Source organism: Cyphomyrmex costatus, unplaced genomic scaffold (assembly GCF_001594065.2).
Source record: "Cyphomyrmex costatus isolate MS0001 unplaced genomic scaffold, Ccosl1.0 scaffold474, whole genome shotgun sequence".
In the NCBI taxonomy this organism is placed as follows: Eukaryota; Metazoa; Arthropoda; class Insecta; order Hymenoptera; family Formicidae; genus Cyphomyrmex; species Cyphomyrmex costatus.
In genome coordinates, this window is record NW_017279009.1 from 1,427,041 (window position 1) to 1,447,341 (window position 20,301).

At 31.6% G+C, this 20,301-nt stretch overlaps 2 protein-coding genes across 3 annotated transcripts; both read left to right on the top strand.

Annotated features, from left to right (window-relative positions):
- The first annotated feature begins 1,329 nt into the window (after positions 1-1,329).
- LOC108778073 (proteasome activator complex subunit 4B) lies at positions 1,330-16,574 on the top strand. The gene is made up of 13 exons (XM_018545168.1): positions 1,330-1,745; positions 6,728-6,868; positions 7,295-7,460; positions 7,547-7,945; positions 8,220-8,368; positions 8,989-9,308; positions 9,626-10,625; positions 10,846-11,119; positions 11,996-12,376; positions 12,799-13,362; positions 14,328-15,893; positions 15,979-16,197; positions 16,362-16,574. The coding sequence occupies exons 1-13, from the start codon at positions 1,489-1,491 to the stop codon at positions 16,503-16,505; spliced, it is 5,580 nt and encodes a 1,859-aa protein (XP_018400670.1). The 5' UTR covers positions 1,330-1,488; the 3' UTR covers positions 16,506-16,574.
- Positions 16,575-18,035: 1,461 nt separating this feature from the next.
- Positions 18,036-20,107, top strand: LOC108778021 (uncharacterized protein C14orf119). 2 transcript variants are annotated; one of them, XM_018545073.1, is made up of 3 exons: positions 18,036-18,313; positions 18,402-18,816; positions 19,681-20,107. In XM_018545073.1, the coding sequence occupies exon 3, from the start codon at positions 19,688-19,690 to the stop codon at positions 20,027-20,029; it is 342 nt and encodes a 113-aa protein (XP_018400575.1). In that variant the 5' UTR covers positions 18,036-18,313; positions 18,402-18,816; positions 19,681-19,687; the 3' UTR covers positions 20,030-20,107. The 2 variants fall into 2 exon arrangements, with proteins under 2 accessions (XP_018400575.1, XP_018400573.1); XM_018545071.1 differs by having other exon boundaries at positions 18,424-18,816.
- Positions 20,108-20,301: the final 194 nt, after the last annotated feature.

Consider the following 20,301-nt stretch of genomic DNA (forward strand, 5'->3'; position numbering starts at 1 on the left):
AAAATCGAGAAAGCGTACAATATGTCCGTCGTTTCATTATGAAAATATTATTTATTGCAATAAATATTAGGAAAATAAACGAAAAATGGCTTCGGATAAGGTACGGATACATGTTTGTAAATTAGATCATTTTATACTTTACCACAAATTTGAAAAAGTAAAGTGTAAAGTATAAAATAATCTAATTTACAAACATTCGTACCTTATCCGAAGCCATTCTTCGTTTATTTTCCTAATATTTATTGCAATAAATAATATTGCCTCGATTTTGCCGCTTGCTGCTTGCTGTTCGTTCGGTTCAACTTCAACGAACTGCGGCAAAATGTATTTTGCGCCGGAAGTGCGTCATCTAGCTTACATAAAATTAATTGTCTTAACCAATAGTTAACGAATTGCTGCTGCAGCGTGCTGCGCATGAAAAAATACCTTTACGTTCTCAACTGTGATTGGTCAATTCGCTTACTGATTACGTTTACGGCCTTACGTTTTTCTATGTGCCATGGGCTTTAGCCAATCATGACACTCATTCATTGGTATTAAAAATGGCTGACTAATAGACAATCGTCTCACAGATAGAGTACTCCCATGTATCGTCTTATTCTTGTTTAACATGGTTGGACAACAAAAATAAAACGATATATGAGAGCACTCGGGTGATGTTTTTGAACGCAGCCTAGATAGGATTAACCCCACTTTTTCTAATTTCGGACAATGCGTACTCTAAGGGTTGGATTATACTGGCCGTAATCTGTTAACTTGTGCCGTAATCTGTAAAAATTGACCAATTATAATCGATTATTCCCCTCTCATTCGACTGTGATTGGTCAATTTTTACAGATTACGGCATAAGTTAACAGTTTACGGCCAGTATAAATCAACCTTTAGGTGCATCCAGAAACACGACCGCTCACTAAGCGCTCAATGAGCTTTTTTATCTGATTGGCATATTCTATTAGATCTAAGTATGTTAAACCAAACAGGTATACAAGAGCCCACTGAGCGCTCAATGAGCGGTCGTGCTTCTGGATGCACCTAGAGAACCTCTAGTAGACTTTTCGTTTTCGTGTACCCCGACGGCGTTCCCGGACCTCGGACCATTTAATCGGGACGTAAATATTTCATTGCGAACGATGGGGCCGCCATGTGTTCTGACGTCATGCGTTGGTGTCGAGATGCTCAAATCTGCTCATTTCCTCCAGCCAATCACGTAATTGGTCACGTGACCAAGTTGGCGATTCTCTCTACTAGAGGTTCTCTAATCGCACCCATTCTCTCGAATGGCAGCACTGTCTCGTAAAATAGCTTACTTCAGATTATTTGAATGTAAAACATGGCTCCTAGAACGCAAACATGACTTGTTGAAAATGAACGAGAATAAGCAAGTTGTCGTAGATTTAACTGCGTGCAAGTTATTATCGTGTTATTCGTCATCGAACGTAGCATCGATTAATCAGTTTTAACTATTAACTGTTTAATACGTGCTAGATCATGACAAACGAGTGCGATCGTGACATGGAGAACCCGGAGAACAATTCGACGATGCCGTCTTTGTCATCATTTGAGACAGATCTTGAAGAATTTCGTCCGCAAAAGGAGTTGACGTATAATAAATGGTTACCCTATGCAAATGAGCTTGACGCGGAGTCGCGTACGTGGCTCGCTGAGATCAAAGGAAATTTGGGACGCGCTGTCATGCTACGTGAGCTAATACCAGGATGCGTCTTTTGGTCCCATAAATTGACTTTGTAAGCGACAAAATTTTTGTTTTTACAGCTGTTCGAAAATATCACCTGAGTACCTTCGTGTATCGTCTTATACTTATTTAACATTGAATGAATAACAAGGATAAGATGATATTCGGGGAAACCTAGATGATATTTTCGAACGTAGCCTAGAAATACTTTGTGAAATATGCAAATGTTGTTTTCCTTTTAGAACAATCGTTTTATCCTTTTTGTCCAACAAATAATAAAGATGAATGACCTTTATATCAATTATGTTTGTAAAAGAAAAGCTTTTTATCTTTCTTTAAGGAACTGTACACAATTAAAGGAACAGAAAATGAAAAATTTCAAGTCTTATTATAAACTGTCAATTCCATAGCACATAATTTCTAATAAGTAAAAATTTTTATTTTCTGTTCCCCATTTTCTTGATTGTGCACAATCCTTTAAAGAAAGCAAAAAATTCTAAATGTTTAGTGGAGATTTTACAATGAGTCGGTAGAATCGGTAATCCGAAATCTTATAGGCCTTCTATAATAAGCCATTACCTAAGTTTTAAGTATTAAATATATATTGAATGATGATATCCGTAGACTCGTAAGATTTAAAAATCATAGGAAGTGAAAATGCCTACTCGAGTCATTGTAACAGGATGTTAGTGTTAATTATAATTGTGTGAATTTATGTACCGCGTATGTAGTTCTCCTCGCGACGCTGATGGATTTTCAGCATTGACGCATACGTATTGACTACTGCAGTAATATCACTTTAGTTAAATTGACAATCTATCTAACAAATTTTGATGCCTATAGCATCTTATTAGATCTTAATAATATGTTGAAAGACATATATTAAAATTTAATAATGAAGTAATGAAAATTTTAAATCTGTGAAAATAATAAGATTGCGAAGAATATCACAAGTTGGCGTTTCGTCCCGGTTTCCACTACTGGACTCATCAGTAAGGCAATGTAATGAAAACCTACCTTAGACGCCTTGGGGAGATGTTAGAAAGAAGTTCTATATAAACAATCACTCATATAATTCGGCACTTGCGAAAAGTTTTAAGTATTAAGTCATAAGAAATTGACCACTCACAGTCGATTATTCTTACATTCGATTGTAATTGGTAAATTTCTTATGATTTAACAGTTAAAACTTAAATAATGGCTTATTATTAAGAAGGCCCATTAATCATTCTTAACCTTAATCATTCAAGTTGGCTATTGATCAACTTCATCATCTAGATTAAGAATTAAACTTAACCTTGTTCAACAATAAGATCACAAACCATAATAAGAAATTAACCATTTATAACTATTTTTTTTTATTCAACTGTAATTAAATCAATTTCTTACAGCTTGAAACTATTGTAGAACAGGCATTAGGACTACTTAGGAATTTCAATTACCGACGCATTGTAGAAGAACTCTGATTGGACTTAGGGACAGATAATACTCATCAGATTAACCCATGAAGTTTCAAGTAATCCCTAAACGCTTTTATTTTACCTTGTATTTTGGATCTTAACTAAATTTTTTGATCACAATTATTTAGTTCTTAAAAGAGTTAGTTTCTTAAAAATTAGATTGAAATGAAAAAATTGTCTATGAAGAAATATAAAAAGGTTGGAAGTAAAATAAAGGAAATGATTTTTTTTATCTTATTGTCACATATTCGACTAATGAATTATTTTTGTTTATCTTTAATATATTATATATAATTAAATTATCTGTAATAAATTAATTACAGAATTATTAATGAAGTAATTATTCAAGAAAGTAGAAATGCTAGAAAAAAATTTTACACCTAAATATCAATTGCGGTCTAAAAATTTTGATTTAGAACCTGAGTTATATAATGATTTAAAACAAAAACGCACATATGGATTACATAACTAACTTAATGATTAAGTAAAATATTTTAAGCGAGCAGACTTTTGCATAACACATAAACCATATACATAAAGAATTTGATTAGTCCATTGACTCATGCATAAGAAAATGGGCCAATGAAATTTCTTATGTACATGCTTTATGCGTTATGCAAAAGTGTGTGTTGGGGCTTTTACAATTAGTGTAAAAGTTTCGTTATTTACTGCGAGTCCTGATCATGTATAGATCTGTGTTTGTTTTTGATGAATTTTTTGTATGATTTATCTTCCTTTTCTGTTTATGTTGAAAGAAAGTAGAAAAGATAAATCATGTAAAAAAAGTGCAGCTAAAAAGAACGAACCTTATTATATGTTACAATAACTATAGATTTTTAATGGTCATTTTTTTTTAACGTGCCTTAAGATATAATCGGGTATGTTAAGTTAGCACCCCAACTATAGTACTCAGGAGTTCTGATTAGAGTTCTCACTTCCTTTTGACGAGACGAAGAGTTCCCTATAGTTAATAACAAGAGTTCCGCTCAATAAACATTTTTTTTACTTTTTTTAAAAATGGGGTGCTATCTTTTTATCGAATTTCGAGGTGGAATAGTTCTGAGCGGCTTAATAGCTTCAATTTGCGATTGCTTAGAGTTCCTGATATGTAAATAAATTTTCGAATAATAAAAAAAAATTAAAAATTTTTGAAGAATTAATTTTTAGATACAATAGTTCTGATGATAATTCCTGCTTCTTTTTGACGATACGAAGAATTCTCTATGATTTTTAATGACATATGCGCTTAATAATCATTTTTTAATAATTTTTTAAAAATGAGGTGCTAACTTTTTAACGAAATTCAAGGTCGCCTAGTTCTGATCAGCTTAACAGAATTAACTATTTTGTGAATACCTAGAGTTCTTGATACATAAAAAACATTTTTGAAGTATAATAAAGTTTAAAAAAAATAGTGGAAGTTTTTGAAAATTTTTTTGTGAGTACCGAGTAGTTCTGACAATGAGTAGCGTTTCTTATAGTTCTCGACGAGTTCTATCGAAAACTGTAAGGTGAAAAAGCGATTGGACCAACGGTTTGCAAGATACAGCGACATTTGTCAGAAGATCAATTTTTAGAGTATATCTCGGAAACCATTGGTCCAATCGCTTTGAGCCCTGATACTTTTCTACAGAACTCGCTGAGAACTGTCCGGAACTCCGAACAGAACTACTCCGTACTCCCAAAAAATTTTCCGACGTGGGACTTGGAAAAAAATTTGAAATCAAAATTTTTTGGTAGTACCGAGTAGTTCTGATCAGAGTTCTGGACGGTCCTCGACGAGTTCTGTCGAAAAGTATCAGGGTTCAAAGCGATTGGACCAACGGTTTCCGAGATATACTCACTTTAAAAATTGAAAATTTTCAAAGATTTCTACTATTTTTTTTAAACTTTATTATTCTTCAAAAATGTTTTTTATGTATCAAGAACTCTAGGTATTCACAAAATACTTCTGTTAAGCTGATCAGAACTATGCGACCTTGAATTTCGTTAAAAAGTTGCACCCCATTTTTAAAAAATTATTAAAAAATGATTATTAAGCGTATATGTCATTAAAAATCATAGAGAACTCTTCGTATCGTCAAAAAGAAGCAGAAATTATCATCAGAACTATTGTATCTAAAAATTAATTTTTCAAAAATTTTTAATTTTTTTTTAATATTCGAAAATTTTTTTACATATCAGGAATTCTAGGCAATCGCAAATTGAAGCTATTAAGCCGCTCAGAACTATTCCACTTCAAAATTCGATAAAAAGTTAGCACCCCATTTTTAAAAAAATGTAAAAAAATGTTTATTGAGCGGAACTCTTGTTATTAACTATAGGGAACTCTTCGTCTCGTCAAAGGGAAGTGGGAATTCTAATCAGAACTCCTGAGTACTATAGTTGGGGTGCTAACTTAACATACCCGACATAATCTCTAATTTTTAGTACATTTACAGCGAATAACGGAATGCAGTTCACAAGAATTGAAAGTAAGCTCGTCAGAGAGAAATTTTTGTAAATGGAAAATATCAGCCATCTTATTTTTCAATATTATTTGTATGAAGAAAAATTGCAGAAAAGGAGCATTAAAAACATTACAAACAATATGTACATTATGCATTTCAAAATTTGTGACTAAAAATATTATAACGAGAAAGATTTCAAAAAGTTGAGTATGAAAAAGTTATTTGTAAATTTTGAGCAATAATTTTTGAACTATAAGAGTTTAAATGTAACCAATTATATATTTAGATAGTAATCAGTTTGAGATGTGTGTGCAATAGTATTGGTGAGCATTTACTCATGGATATTAAGTTGCATCTACATATAATTAGTTAAATGACTTATATATCTCAGAAACTAACTACTTAAAATAAAATTCAAATAACTTTTTTTACTTAAATTTTTTCTGAAATATCTTGCTGTAATGTTTTTAGTCGCTAATTTTTGGACACCGTATATATGATAAATAATTTACATAAAATATATTACAAAGACAGAATAGTGAAAAATTACATATTTTGAGTAGAGAAGCAAAATTAGAAGGGTTTATGTTATATAATTTTATTCTGTCCCAAAGAAGGGGATAAATATTTTCAAAGGCAAGAAAGACATTTTCTATTTTGATAACATCAAGAAGAATTTATTGCATATAATTTGTATATCTATATGATATTCTCTATACAAGTTGATTCTAATTAATTTGCATGTAATGTAAGTTAATAAAAAAATAAGCATTTGTAAGATTTTATTCGAACATATTTGGATTAGAAGGTGTGAAATATCTTGTATTCAGTCTTCTATTCTAATTCTGTCTTGATATTTTTGTAAATGTTTCTAGAATAACAGAATTGATTTGTATAAAAAAATTAGAGACAATTACAAAAGGGCAAGTAAATTACCTGCATTAGGGAACATTCTATCTCTGATAAGCTTAGTTTTTAAATTTATGTTAATTAAGTATTGTGTTAGCTCTTTGTCAGTTTATTGAGTACCATTTGCTTTTTAATATACTATTTTCTCTTATCTTTTTTTTGATATTTTAAATTATACCAAGTTTATTATGACATTAGGTTAAATTGTTTTTCAGATATATAGAACTATATGGAATGAAGTTTAGCAAAAAAGATCACATAGCGTTTATAAAATTAATGTATGAGCTTGTTACCATACCGAATTTGGATCCAAACCTTATCAACAAATTTTCTGCTACTTTAATTTTATTGTTAAAGTAAGTGAAATAGAAATAAAAAAATATATTGTCGATTAAGCTATAATTTATTATATTATTAAATATTTTCTCTCTTAAGTATCTTTAAGAAAATTCTGAAAGATTGAAAGAAATAGTTTATATATAATTTTAACATGTGATAAGTTGTGATTAGAAAATCTGTTCCATGAAAGAATAAACTTCATTTGCACAGAAAAACAAGACTCTGAGCACAGATATAATTTTGACTTTTTTTTAGATATAACGGAAGCACAATTGACATAATATGTTATTAATTTAATTGTTTCAAGTAATTTAAACTTTGAGATAGAAATGTGATAAAGATCTAGTTAAAATGAATAGATTTCTTGTCCTACAAAAGTTGTTTTCTTATGGAATAGCATTTATTTGACATAATTCTTGATTGATATCATCCGCTTTTTTCAGGAAAACAAAATTAATTAGTCCAAAGGAATTAGAACTTCCGTGGAGACCTTTATATAAAATTATGACACATTGTTTGCAGCACAATTCGATTGGAATACATCGTAACCTTTCGTGGTTAAAATCTTTGTTACAATGCGTGATCGAGTCTGTAAAAATTTATTTTCCTGTAAGAACGAACTATTTTTTCTTAAGGATAAGAATCATTTTGATCAGATTCGCTATATGACTAATTTTGTGACATTATTGTGACAGTTGAGCGCTACCCAAGAAATCTTAGATGAATTAAGACCGAAGCTCTGTCCTCATGATGGATTAACAATGAGCAGAAGTCTTCAGATTTTAGAGTGTTTTTTACCGTTGCAACTATCTCCTGAGCATCATTCTATTGGATATCAGTTGTGGTTTGATGAGTTTATGACCATGTGGAAGGTATGCCACAATGGTCCACAATGGGAAAACAATATGATGTATTTAATTGCAACATTGGCAGCTTCTAATATTGGATATATTGATTGGGAATTGTATATTCCCTTCATGTTTACTAGATTTATACGATGCCTAAATTTGCCAGTAACATATAAACAGACGCCAAACAATTTGAATCACAAAATAGAGATGACATCAATATCTACGTGGATAGTAGCGACTTTGGTAAGATATTGAAAACGTGGATAAAAATATATGCTAGTACATATATATATATGTACTACCATATATTTATGTTAGGATAATTTTATCAACGTGTGCGTGCGTGCGTGCGTGCACACACATACACGTTGATAAAATTATCCCAACATAAATTTATACCAAAATTTTGCATAACTTCAAGTAAGCATAATTCTGTGAAAAATGGTCGTACTTGTATTTTATTTTTACATTGTATTTTATTTTTGCATACATATATACATATACTTATACTTTACAGGGAAATGGCTCAAGTACACAGATATATTTAGAAAAGTTCTTGAAAACTATAGAAACATATTTTTATCCAGCAAACTTTGGGCGGTGGATGGTAAAATTAAAGGAACTCCTTGTCAGACTTCCATATCATTTTATCATGCGTTTGCACATGTATGTAGACTTAATATTTTTTTTTTCGTCTACCTTTTTTTTATTTCTTCTATTTCTTTCGTTTTCTTTCTCTTTTATTTTTTCTTATCTTTTTTGCTTCCTCTTTCCTCTTTTTTTTTTTAATTACTACAAGTACCTAGAAAATATAATTAGTTTAATAGAATTAGGGTTTGAATGAAAAAAAAAATTGTACACTGTGACATTTCTTCTCACGAACAGTTTCAAAAAGCCATCAAAACAGAAATGTATATAAGAAATATACGAAAAAAATTGTGTTAGTTGATTTTTCAGAAGAGAAAAAAAAATTATACACATATTTCCTTCCTGGCCTTTTCATTAAAAGAAATGCTAGATTACAATTTTTTTCCTGAAACGATTATTTTTCAATCTAATTCTACTGGACTAAATATTAAAATAAATTACAGACAAGTATTAAGTGTATATATATATATATATATATATATATATATTTGCGCATAAGGTACCGCGCTGACTCTTATATATTTTTGTCTGTAATTTGTTAAATATCGAGGGAAGTCCTATACTATTTTTTAATTATTATTAAATATTAAAAAATATATTATTTTAGTATATAGACTTCAATTTTTATGCGATTTCAGAGAGAGATACAGGAAACCAACTTGGGAAACTCCAATTCCTGACAATTACAAATTAACTGATTCTGACGTTGATGCTTTTGTTAAGAGTATATTGCCAGTAGCTATGACGGCTATGTTTAATAAATTTTGTATAAATGATGCATGTCAAGCTCTACAGCATCTAGCTAATATGAGACCGAATTTAGTAATACCGGACATGTTGGAAAGAATGCACTCTACATTTGATTCCTTGACTGAGCCACATAAACTTACAGCTTCAATGGTTTGTATGGTATCTGTTGCCAGACCAATGGTGCAAGGTTCTAGGAATATAAACAAAGGTATAAAACTTGTACTTATAGTTATGTTGCACAGAGATATTTGAGATAAAATTTTTTAATACTTTTTCTAAACTTAGAATAGAAATGTTGATTCAAGGTTTTTTTTACGTCGAATCGAATCTTAGTTCTTTCAAATTTGAATCAAATCAACATATTTGAATTAAATCAAATAGAAACATGAATTTTAACAATATAATTATATTATTATTCGTACAAAATTACCTTTTTAAAAAAAATGTGTTTTACTACGTGAGATGTAATTAGTACATATTTTTTGTAGAGATCGTACATCTATTTTTCTCTTTTATCTTTCACAGATTATGCTTATTCAGAAGGGCCGATGCATGTAATGCCGCTATTATTTTTGTTGTTACCCGGAATTGATCCAAATGACGTTGGAAAAACTTTTGCTACGTTTCGTCTTATTTCCGTTTATGCTACGTTGATCCCTATTGTGGACTCTTCCAGATCGACCGCAATCATGACAGAGGAAGAGAGGATAATCTGCGAGGCAACGGCACGCTTTGAAGATTTCGTATTGCAATTCCTGGATAGAGTGTTCATGTTCATAGATTCCAGCTCATCAGAGAATGTGCGACTCGAAAACCGCGGTGGTAACTCGAAAAGCAAATTGGAGTCGGTTGCAGAAGTAGTGCTATCCGGCGTATGCTCAACTCTTTTAAGTGAAATGAGTGATGTAATCTTTGAAAGCGCCCTGCATAAGTTACGCACATTTATGACTGAGCGGATTCTCGAGACCAAGGTCGCAGGCCAACTAGCGGCAGCCGTATATAATAGTTTTTCTCATATCAATGGACGCGAAACTTTGCGCGCGCTATTGCCTGCACTCGCACAAACGATTTTGCCGTTAGTAAGCGAGGAAGAGGACATCTTAAAGGAGGAAAACCTAGATCACCGTCTTTCACATGCTATTCTCATACTGTCTGCAATCGTTGACACACCTGGCAATAATTTAATACCACATATGGATACACTGTTCGAAGTTCTCGACCGCATACTTCTTTTGAAATCGATAGACGGCAATAAATTGGCCAGTCATCTGTTGAAGTCTATTCTGTCGTCATTATCGACGATAACTCCATGGCAATATGGATCAAATAAAAGAGGCTATAATGATTCCAACTATCCTTACGTTAGAGAATGGGGTCAAAGTGCAGATCTTGATAATTTCTTCATCAATTGGTATATTCCTGGTGAAGAAGAAATCGCTGCTATACAACGAATATTCTCAAGATATTTAACGGTTCAAATTGACAAACTTAATAGATATTGCAAAGATACTAGCATATTAAGTAGGTTAGTTCATATAGTTTTTATTTCATTTACATTGTATTACTTATGGTTGTTCTTAATTAAGATTTAAACTATCAACAAAAATAGAGGCACACATTTTGACCTCTTTACAGATATACATATAAAGTAGTATTTAAAAATACATATTTTTATACATAAATTTTTTAATTAAAAAAATTAAAAATTTCAACTTAATGAATATAAATAAATAAACTGTGTACAGGGAAGAATTACTCGCCAGTTTGAACATTGTATGCAGTATTATTAGAGGTTCCGAATCTGTTCTACCATTATGGACAGAAACACCACTCGATTTGATCAAGTCTTCCGTGAAATGGAATATATCTCTAATACCCACATGTGGAATAAAGAGATATGTTACAATGCCTGATGGAAGCAATGTTCGACATTATCTTGCCGGGATTATGAGTCAAATCCAACAGGCAATGCTCGAGAACGCGGAAGACAATACGAAGAGTTTCTTTGCATTAATACGGGTATGTATGCATATATCAGCCATTTTGAAAGTATACACGATGTCTCATTTTAACTTTAACACTTGAAATATGTAAAATGATTCAGAAAAGGTTGTATGATTTGAAGGGGGATTAATAATATAATTAATATTCGAAAAAAGTTATTTTTTTGAGGTGACATGAATGTCATTATTATTTTAAGAGTACCTAGGTACTTTTGTTTTTGACATAACATTTCAGAATAAATTGCATTCACAAAATGATGTCTTTAACGTTATAAATAAAAAACCAATAATTTATCAAATATTGTGTATTATGAGACATTATATACTTTATTCTAATACATATTGAAGAGAAATATTAAATATCTCATAAACTATTTATTTTTTGATAATCGTGTTTAATATCTTTATCAACAGAATAATGAATTCAGAATCAATAGATGTATAAAGAAAACACATAGCTTATTTCAAAAAACATTTATTTACCTATATTTAATATTATATGTCAATATAAGTAAGTGCCAGAAAGTATAAAATATCTCGTAAACTGTTGGTTTTTTTTATATCTCTACTTAATATTATATTATACTTTTATATATAGAATTAGAGGAATCATATTATGTAAAAAATATACATATGATTTCGCCATATAAAATATTTTGGCTAATTTTAACTTGACTTTACAGACATTTTTTTAAGGTCAATTAAAGTTACCATCTTCTTTTCTCCTTGTAATTGAGCAACTTTTGTCTGAAAAACATTGTTTTTAATTTAAGGATTTTTAGGTATTCTACTGTGGATTAAAATGGACTTATATATCAAGGATTTTTTTTAATCTACATAAATTCTTCATTAACCACTTGAGATTTTTAAGAATATTTTTCTTATATCATAGATTTGGACTAGTCTGTTACTAGGAAAGGTACGATTACGCGAGCGTGTTGGACGACGTAAAGGTCTCTTAATCACCAAAAAGACATTTGAAGATAAATTGGTAGGAAATAAGAGTCATATAGCTTCGGTGATAATGAATCGCTGTGACATTCAGCACGAAACCAGATTGGTCGCGCAATTAGTCGCATTTACAGAAACCCATAAACGAATAATATTGGAACTGTTCACTTTGGCCATAGGCAGATACGCGGATGTACGATCAAAAGCTCAAGCCAGTCTTTTCTCAGCTTTTAAAACTTTCCCATATTCTTACATGCTTATAATGCCGCATTTCTTCGATATTTTGGGGAGAGATACCGAAGAACATCACGATGCATATAAGGTAAGAGATGTTGGAAATGCTAGATATTAGAAACGACATATACATACATGTATATATGTAAACAATGTTTGCCAGTATTAGGTGTGCTTTTCAGCTTCTAGCAATGGAATATTATTAACAACATTAAAAATGGCCTAATGTAGGTTGAAATGTGTGTTTAGATTATATTTGTTAAAAATATTTAGCAACAAACATCTAGCGTTGACTCATAGCTCTTATTTTCTTTTAATTGTATGTTTTTTTTACATTAGAGCTTTTTTTATTTTTTAAAATGATTATATTCTGGTAAAGAGATCCGATGAAGCCATTTCATCTAGAATAGCTAAATAATTTCATCTAGATACCAGCAAACACTGTATATAAAAATAATTATATATTAGGAAAATATTGATAATAAATTTTTATAAAATATTTAAAAATAGGGTGTTCTGTATATGTTACTCGGACCACAACATACTCCAATTATCACGCAAGGAGATTTGGATATATTGACATTATGGCCTGCCATTGTGCTTTCCAAACCGTCCGAAAAACTTTCTGTGATTCGCCTAAAACAGAGCATTGTAGAGACTATAAGTAAATATTTCTGTTTAAATACGCTCGAGCTTGAAATATCCGACATGTGTTTGACAGCTGCACAAGCGTTGTGGAAACACTTCCCACAACCAACTTTGCCACAGCCTGATCAAAACGAAGTAGAAGAAGGTGCACGGAATTTGAAGCAACTTAATCAATCTAATTTGACGGCGTATAATGATTTGCTCGATAAACTTTTGCGTTGTATACTCGAGGAATCCTTACATTGGCGACACAGATTAATGGCGATGACTTTCATACGAGACTTAGTGCAACCAGATCAAATTTATTCCGCAAAATTAGTGCGTTATTTTTTGCAAGCTCTTATACACGATTCTTTGCAAGAAAGAAAAATTGCTACCAGAGTAGTGACATTTATGTTGAAACAACAAAAACGAAAACATTTGAAGGTACATAAATTTTATAAGATTTTTGTATAGCAAATATTGATTATATCCTTAAACAAAAAAAAGCATAAGAACAAAAGTAATTGTTTCTTGTTATAAGAAAGTAATTGTTTCTTATTAAAAGCGTAAATTTTGATCTAAATTTTAGACCATTTTGATTAAATTTTGATCGTAAGTTTGGAATGAGTACCCCTAAAAACCTATAAAACCGTCTTCATATCTTAAATGCATCTCTTTTAGGAAAGACAACGGAGGTACGAGAGAGTTAATAGATATATTTTTAATATACTACCTCTGTAGGCATAAGAGTGTCTGATTAACTTTTTGGTCTCTATTATTTTTGTATATTGTAGAATCGTTTATTTAATAGAACAACAATTTAATACATAAAATGCATGCACATGTAGTCATAGAATATGGCATCAATAATGAAGACACGGCGATAACCCGCAAACTTTCTAGTATAATTGAAGAAAATACCCGTGAAAACCTCAAATGCGTAATCGTAGAATATGATTTTTAACGCATAACTCGTATTCCAAATAATAACCTATTATATTTGCGCATAAAAGAGTTTGTGGACATAGACGATAATACGTATAATTTTGTCTTTGAAAATTTTATTTGTGAGCAAAAGTACATGTAGGCAATCTTTAGGAAATAATTTTTGTACGCAAATAAACTGTCGGCAAATATGATGTAGATAAAGGCAACAGCGCACTTGCACACAGTTCAATTGCACACATCGGTTTACATTGGTCGGTTCTTCGTGTAATTTTTAAGTGTTGTACCAATAAAATTATATTATTTGAAATTAGTCAATTAGTAATGCAGGTAATTAATATACACCCGTAGATAAACGAATTTGTAGGCAAAAAGCAGAGAGAGAGAGAGAGGGGGGGGGGAGGGGAGAGAGAGAATGTGAGTTTTCCCTAAATTATACATATTAAAACATAATTTTCTTTCAGATAACGATTGATGTATCCAACTTATCCAAAGAAAATATAAAAAAGGAAGAAAAATCGCGAAATATGCCCGGTATAAGAGCTGATAATTCTTGGCTTCAATATAATTACGAAACTCGTCCATTAACTGCTAAACAATGGGACGAATCTAGATATGTTCACCAACCATACATAGGCTATTACGTTTGGCCAAAAGTTTTGGAAGTATACGCACCTTCGTCTCAACAACCCTGTCTTGATCCGGACACGCGTGAATTGACGGATTGTGAGAGGGAGATCTATTCCTTTTTTAATGATCCGCAAAACATTGAGAAGCTTATAAATTATTTCAGTTTAGAGGAGAAAAAAGGCAAGGATAAATTCAGCGCTTTAAGGTGTTTTCTATTTAAGGGCGTATTTCGCAATCATGGAATCATTCATTTAAAGCATTTTCTGCCACATTTGCAACGACTGGTGATGGACAAGCATGAAAGCAGTCAGCGATGCGCTGCGGAGATTGCAGCTGGGATAGTCAGAGGCGCCAAACATTGGCCATTCCAAATGACACTTGACCTGTGGCAGGCATTATTACCCATCATAAGAATCGCGATCGCAAATCTGACGGAAGAAACCGTTACAGATTGGGGTGTATGCTTCGCGACAATGCAACAACATAGGGATCCTAATAGGCACCACTGGCTACTCGAGTGTTTGATGGAGGAGCCGCCACTGAAAGACTCGTTCGAGGAATGCGGTCGCTTGTACATATTGCAATCCGCTTTAACTCAACAATCATGGCGGGTAATGGAACTGTTGCAACGTTTGCTGGTGCGCTCGGAGAATCGATTGCTGACAAATCCATTTCAGAATGTCCGAGACCGTCTGGGATCAGTGTTGGTCACTATATTCAACGCTGATTTGAGATTCCCGTACAATTCAACTGATACTGTGACTCCGCGAATGCAGATTTTAATCGACAAAATTGTACCGAGATTAGAACAACTTAAAAAAGATAATGATGTCAAACTAAGCAATCTTGACAAAAATGAAACTTTATTAAAAAAGGTGGCTAACGTTTCGATCGATGAATCAAAAGAAACATCGAGATCCAGTATAGAAGAACAGGAGATGCCCGTAAGATTGTTGAAAACTGTTTGCAAATGGATTACAATTAGCCTGGCTCCTTCACAGTGTATCATGTCTCCAGGATTTTACAAAATATTTCCGATCATATGTCAATTAGAAAACTCTGAAGCGGATGAGGAGCTTAATAAATCATGTTTACGTACTTTGGCAACACTTGCCAAGGCATTCACGTTGCCAGAGGATATGTCGATAGCGTTGACTGCAGTGAAAAAAGTATCCGAACATTCATCGTGGTCTGCCAGGTTCACTAGCTTGGAATTTCTTCAAGTATTGGTTTTTCACAACATGGGCACAATTCTTAGTAACACGTTGTGGATTAATTGCGTTAAAGATATCGTTTTGCATTTGTTAGAAGATGATCGTTTAGAGGTCAGAGAGAAGGCTAGTCAAGTACTCGGTGGATTATTGCATTGCACATTTATCACAGATCAAGAAAAATTACTGGCAAGTTTCTAAAGATTGTCTATAATTTTCTAACTTTAAATATTGAGAAAATTTGACGTCTGAATATTTGCAATTGTGGTTTTAGGGGGAGTTCAAGAGAAAAGCAAAGACTCAGTTGCAAAAGAAAAATACTTCTATCAATCAAGATACATTGGGAAACAAAAATGATGCGATACGTATACGGCATGGTGGTGTTCTTGGACTGTGTGCTTTCATTAATGCTCATCCGTACGATGTACCCAAATATGTACCTCCAATCTTCGAACATCTCGGCCTTCACATGAATGATCCACAGCCTATACCGGTAATTTAATCGTATATAATAATAATAATGTCACAAAGTTATATAACAAAATCATGTAATTAATTAAGACAAGTAAATTATGCATTAGTAAAACTATATTAATTATATGATTATCAATAAGAGTTTTAATTAATTTGTTTAAAATAAATATGTGAATTTTATAGATGACAATAAGGAAAACTTTAAATGATTTCAAACGGACACATTACGAAGGTTGGACAGGAATGAAAGGCCATGCTCAATGTTTCACGGAAGAGCAATTAGCCGTCTTACAAGATTTAATAGTACCTCCATCACATTATGCTTAATCAGAAATGAAATTTTATCTCATTAACAATAGAATATAGCAATATAGCATAATGCAGAACTCCATTGTCTACTGTAATGTTAATTGTAATGAAAATTATGTCCATAAAGAATATAATATTAAATACAAAAAAAATCAACAAATAGCATATTTTAGCCGATATTTATATACTTTCTTATATATTTTCTATATAATCTTATACGTAATACAACCTTGTATAAAGCATAAAGCAAAATTCTATATTTTAACTAAATTTGTGTATACTTGCAATATTGTGAATTAAGAACATTATCAGGTTAAAAATTTATTTTTAATTTAAATATTAATGCTATAAAAAGTGACATATCTAATAAAGATTTAGGTTAAAAATATATGAAAATAAACATAAATTTATTTAAAAAATTGTTATATTTTAGATTTTAATTGAAATTGATAACAATATATTAAACGTGTGCAGAAATAATTTATTATCAAAATAAAATCTTAGATTTACAAATAAACATATAATTTAATATATAAATATATTATATATTGTTTCTATATAGATATATGATTTTAATCTGCAATGATATAAATGCAATACTTTTTTTACTAATATATAATGGTCTCTTTACAAATTTGTTGAATCATTATATTTATGATTACAGTTATTAAGAACTGTCATATATAGGGTGAGGAAAAAATATCGAGATATATCGAAAATTTCGAAGAATAAGCTTGAAATAAGATTGAAATCTCTTATTCCCTATTTCCATTGCCTGTGTTTTTCATTATTGTGTTTTCAACTTTATTATTTGCGCATATGGCGACATAATTAATCAAAAATTTCTCGATTGTCCCTAAATGCTATCCCCTATAGGTGCATAATGCACCAATTGTCTTTATTTAACATGTGATGAGCAACAAGAATAAACGATACATTATGCACATCATGCGTGAAACGGAACACACCCTAAATTTATACTTTTTAAGTTACTTAATACGATATTTCAAATATATAAAAACCCGAAAAAATTAAATCAAATTATCAAATGTTACATTCAGATGCATTTGGGAGCAAAATGCACTATTTTGCATTTAAATTATTTGCTATTGCGTATCTTCAGAAATACAACATCTTGTGTAATTCCACCATGTTCTTAGACTGCGTTCCACTTAACACTCACAGCACTCGTGAAATCATTTCATCCTTGTTATTTATCTAATGTCAAACAAGGAAAACTGATGCTCGTGAGCGTTTAATAGAACGCAGCCTTAGCAGTTTAAATATAATAGATTGTGTTCCACATTTAAATCCGGATTAAGCCTTAAGCCGTAAAAAATGGATCAATTACAGTCTAATACGAGGAGAATAATTGACTGTAATTCATTTCTTATGATATATGTCTTAAAAATCTATTGTAAATCCGGAGTAACGCTCACAACGCTCATGGAATCATTTCATCCTTGTTGTTTATCAAATGTTAACCAAGTAAAGATGATGCTCGTCAGCAGAAGTCCGTGCCACTCTACGCTGGTCTGCGCTTGCCGCGCCACGCGCGGTTCGTATAAGATTATTACACGCTCTTGCGTGTGACAGCACGAAGGCACCATAATATGCACGTGAAATTCAAATTCAAACATTTCGTAGGAACGCAATGAGCATTACTGGCGTACGAGTAAAAATATATGACGAGGAAAAGTGCATCCACGAGACTGTCCGGTCTGATGGGGACGACCTGAAAGCATTGATGCAAAATCTGCGAGATACGCAGTCAGAGATCAACAGTTTTTTAACCACGCTCATTCAACGGCGAGATGTGTCCAGCGGTAAGTGCATACATACGTTTAATAGCTCGATTGTACGTACGCGTAATGGTTGTAAATAATTTTTGCCTCTTGTGTAATTTATATACAGTTCGATTTTTGCAATTTGGCAGAAATGACAAATCAATCGAGCTCTTCGGATGACATTGACTCGGACTCCGCCGAAGAAGAGAAGGAAAAGGAGGAAGATGACATGCGGGCTAACCCCAAAAAATGCAAATTGTCGTCTTAAGTTGTGTAGTTAATTAATAAATATTACACTATTAATGCTTCAATAGAGTGTACGAGTGTCGTTTTATAAATACGTTTTCACCTCCAGTTCCAACTGCACGATTCCGAAGTGCGGAATTCATTTTTTATCAAATTCGCTGTACCCATAATGACAAATGGCTAGAACGTGATAACACGCGTCGCGCTTCCTGAGTGAGAACAATAGCCGTTAACTGTTAAGTGACGACAGACGTGGCGGTACGAACAGCCTGACCAAGATTCACGAACTCTACTTGGTAATTTGCCGTTGCGCACATCAATTCGATTATTTTTCCTTTTTTGTTCGGGCTATATATTTCTCAGATCATCTAGCTATGTTTCTATCGAGAATGGCATTCCTAACCTAACGGGAGTATTCGCGCGATCCTTTTTTTTTCGATATTACGTACTGGTTCTATTCTTACGGCAATAAGAATAATTCTTTGGCTTAAATACTGTTATCAATTTGATTCATCTGGTTATAGAGACGTGATGTAAGTAAACAAAAATTAGAAAATTGTCAGTCGTGTTTAGTGATGTACCTAGAAATGCAATGAAATATAATGTTTTGTATGATTTATAAAATTATATTTATATATAATTTGTAGTATACTTCTCACGTGTGTGTATATATATATATATGATATATAAGTATGTATGTATATACATACATACATATATATATATCACGGTTGAGAAATTACCTTGCAAGCTATTTGTAAGTTACTTTTTATTAAAGGAATTGAGTATAATAAGTGTTCAGATACTTTATTTTGTCATTCGTTCATTTTTTGTATTATTTTTTTATATTAAATTTCTGTTTTTAATTAAATAACAAATGCGTATAAGGTAACCTAAAATATATATGTTTGTAATGACAGTTGTACATTTTTTATTATACAAAATATTTGTGCAAATATAATCAATTGATAGTTATTACTAAATTTTTACCGGCATTTTATAAATATAGTTACCCTAAAAACTGTTTTCAAATTTTTGTCAAAATATTTTATACATTTTTTTCTTGATCTTCAAAATTAATAAAAATGTATTTATAACTAATTTTATATTTCGTTTGACAACATACATACAATGGCTGACTTGAAATTTTTGTTTTTAAGCGAAAACATGTCTACTATGTTGTCAAACGAGGTTCAACTGCGTTACATGATAGAATGGTTTCAAGAATGGTCCGAGATGCAGCGGAATGATTTTCTGAGCGTGTTGCTGGAGAATTGCGGACCTGCAGGACTTGTGAATGGATTGGTGACTGGAATGGAGAAGTTAAATTGTGAATCCGACAGACCACCGAGTTTGTTTCAGTGTCGGGTCAAACTTTTCAGAGAGTGGAGTAGTAATTGGTCACAATATGAGAAAAATTCTTTGTTGGCAGCTATTAAGAATACAGACAGTAAGTTTGCTGAAATGTATGAAGAAAGATTATCGTCATTGGAAGAAGACAAACAGTAATAAGCAAACTTTTATACTGTATAACTTACAAATTCCAGAGAGAAAGACATGCATTTCTGTTTTTAAAAATTAATATAAATTTAGGGCTTATCTTTTTATATTTGTATATTTATTTCATTATATATATATATATATATATGACCATTTAATTTGAAACTATTATAAATAAAACTATGTTTTATATATATATATATATATATATATATATATACATAAATCTTACAGCATTGATTAAATTAAACATTTTTTTATCTACAGGCGACTGGACTACT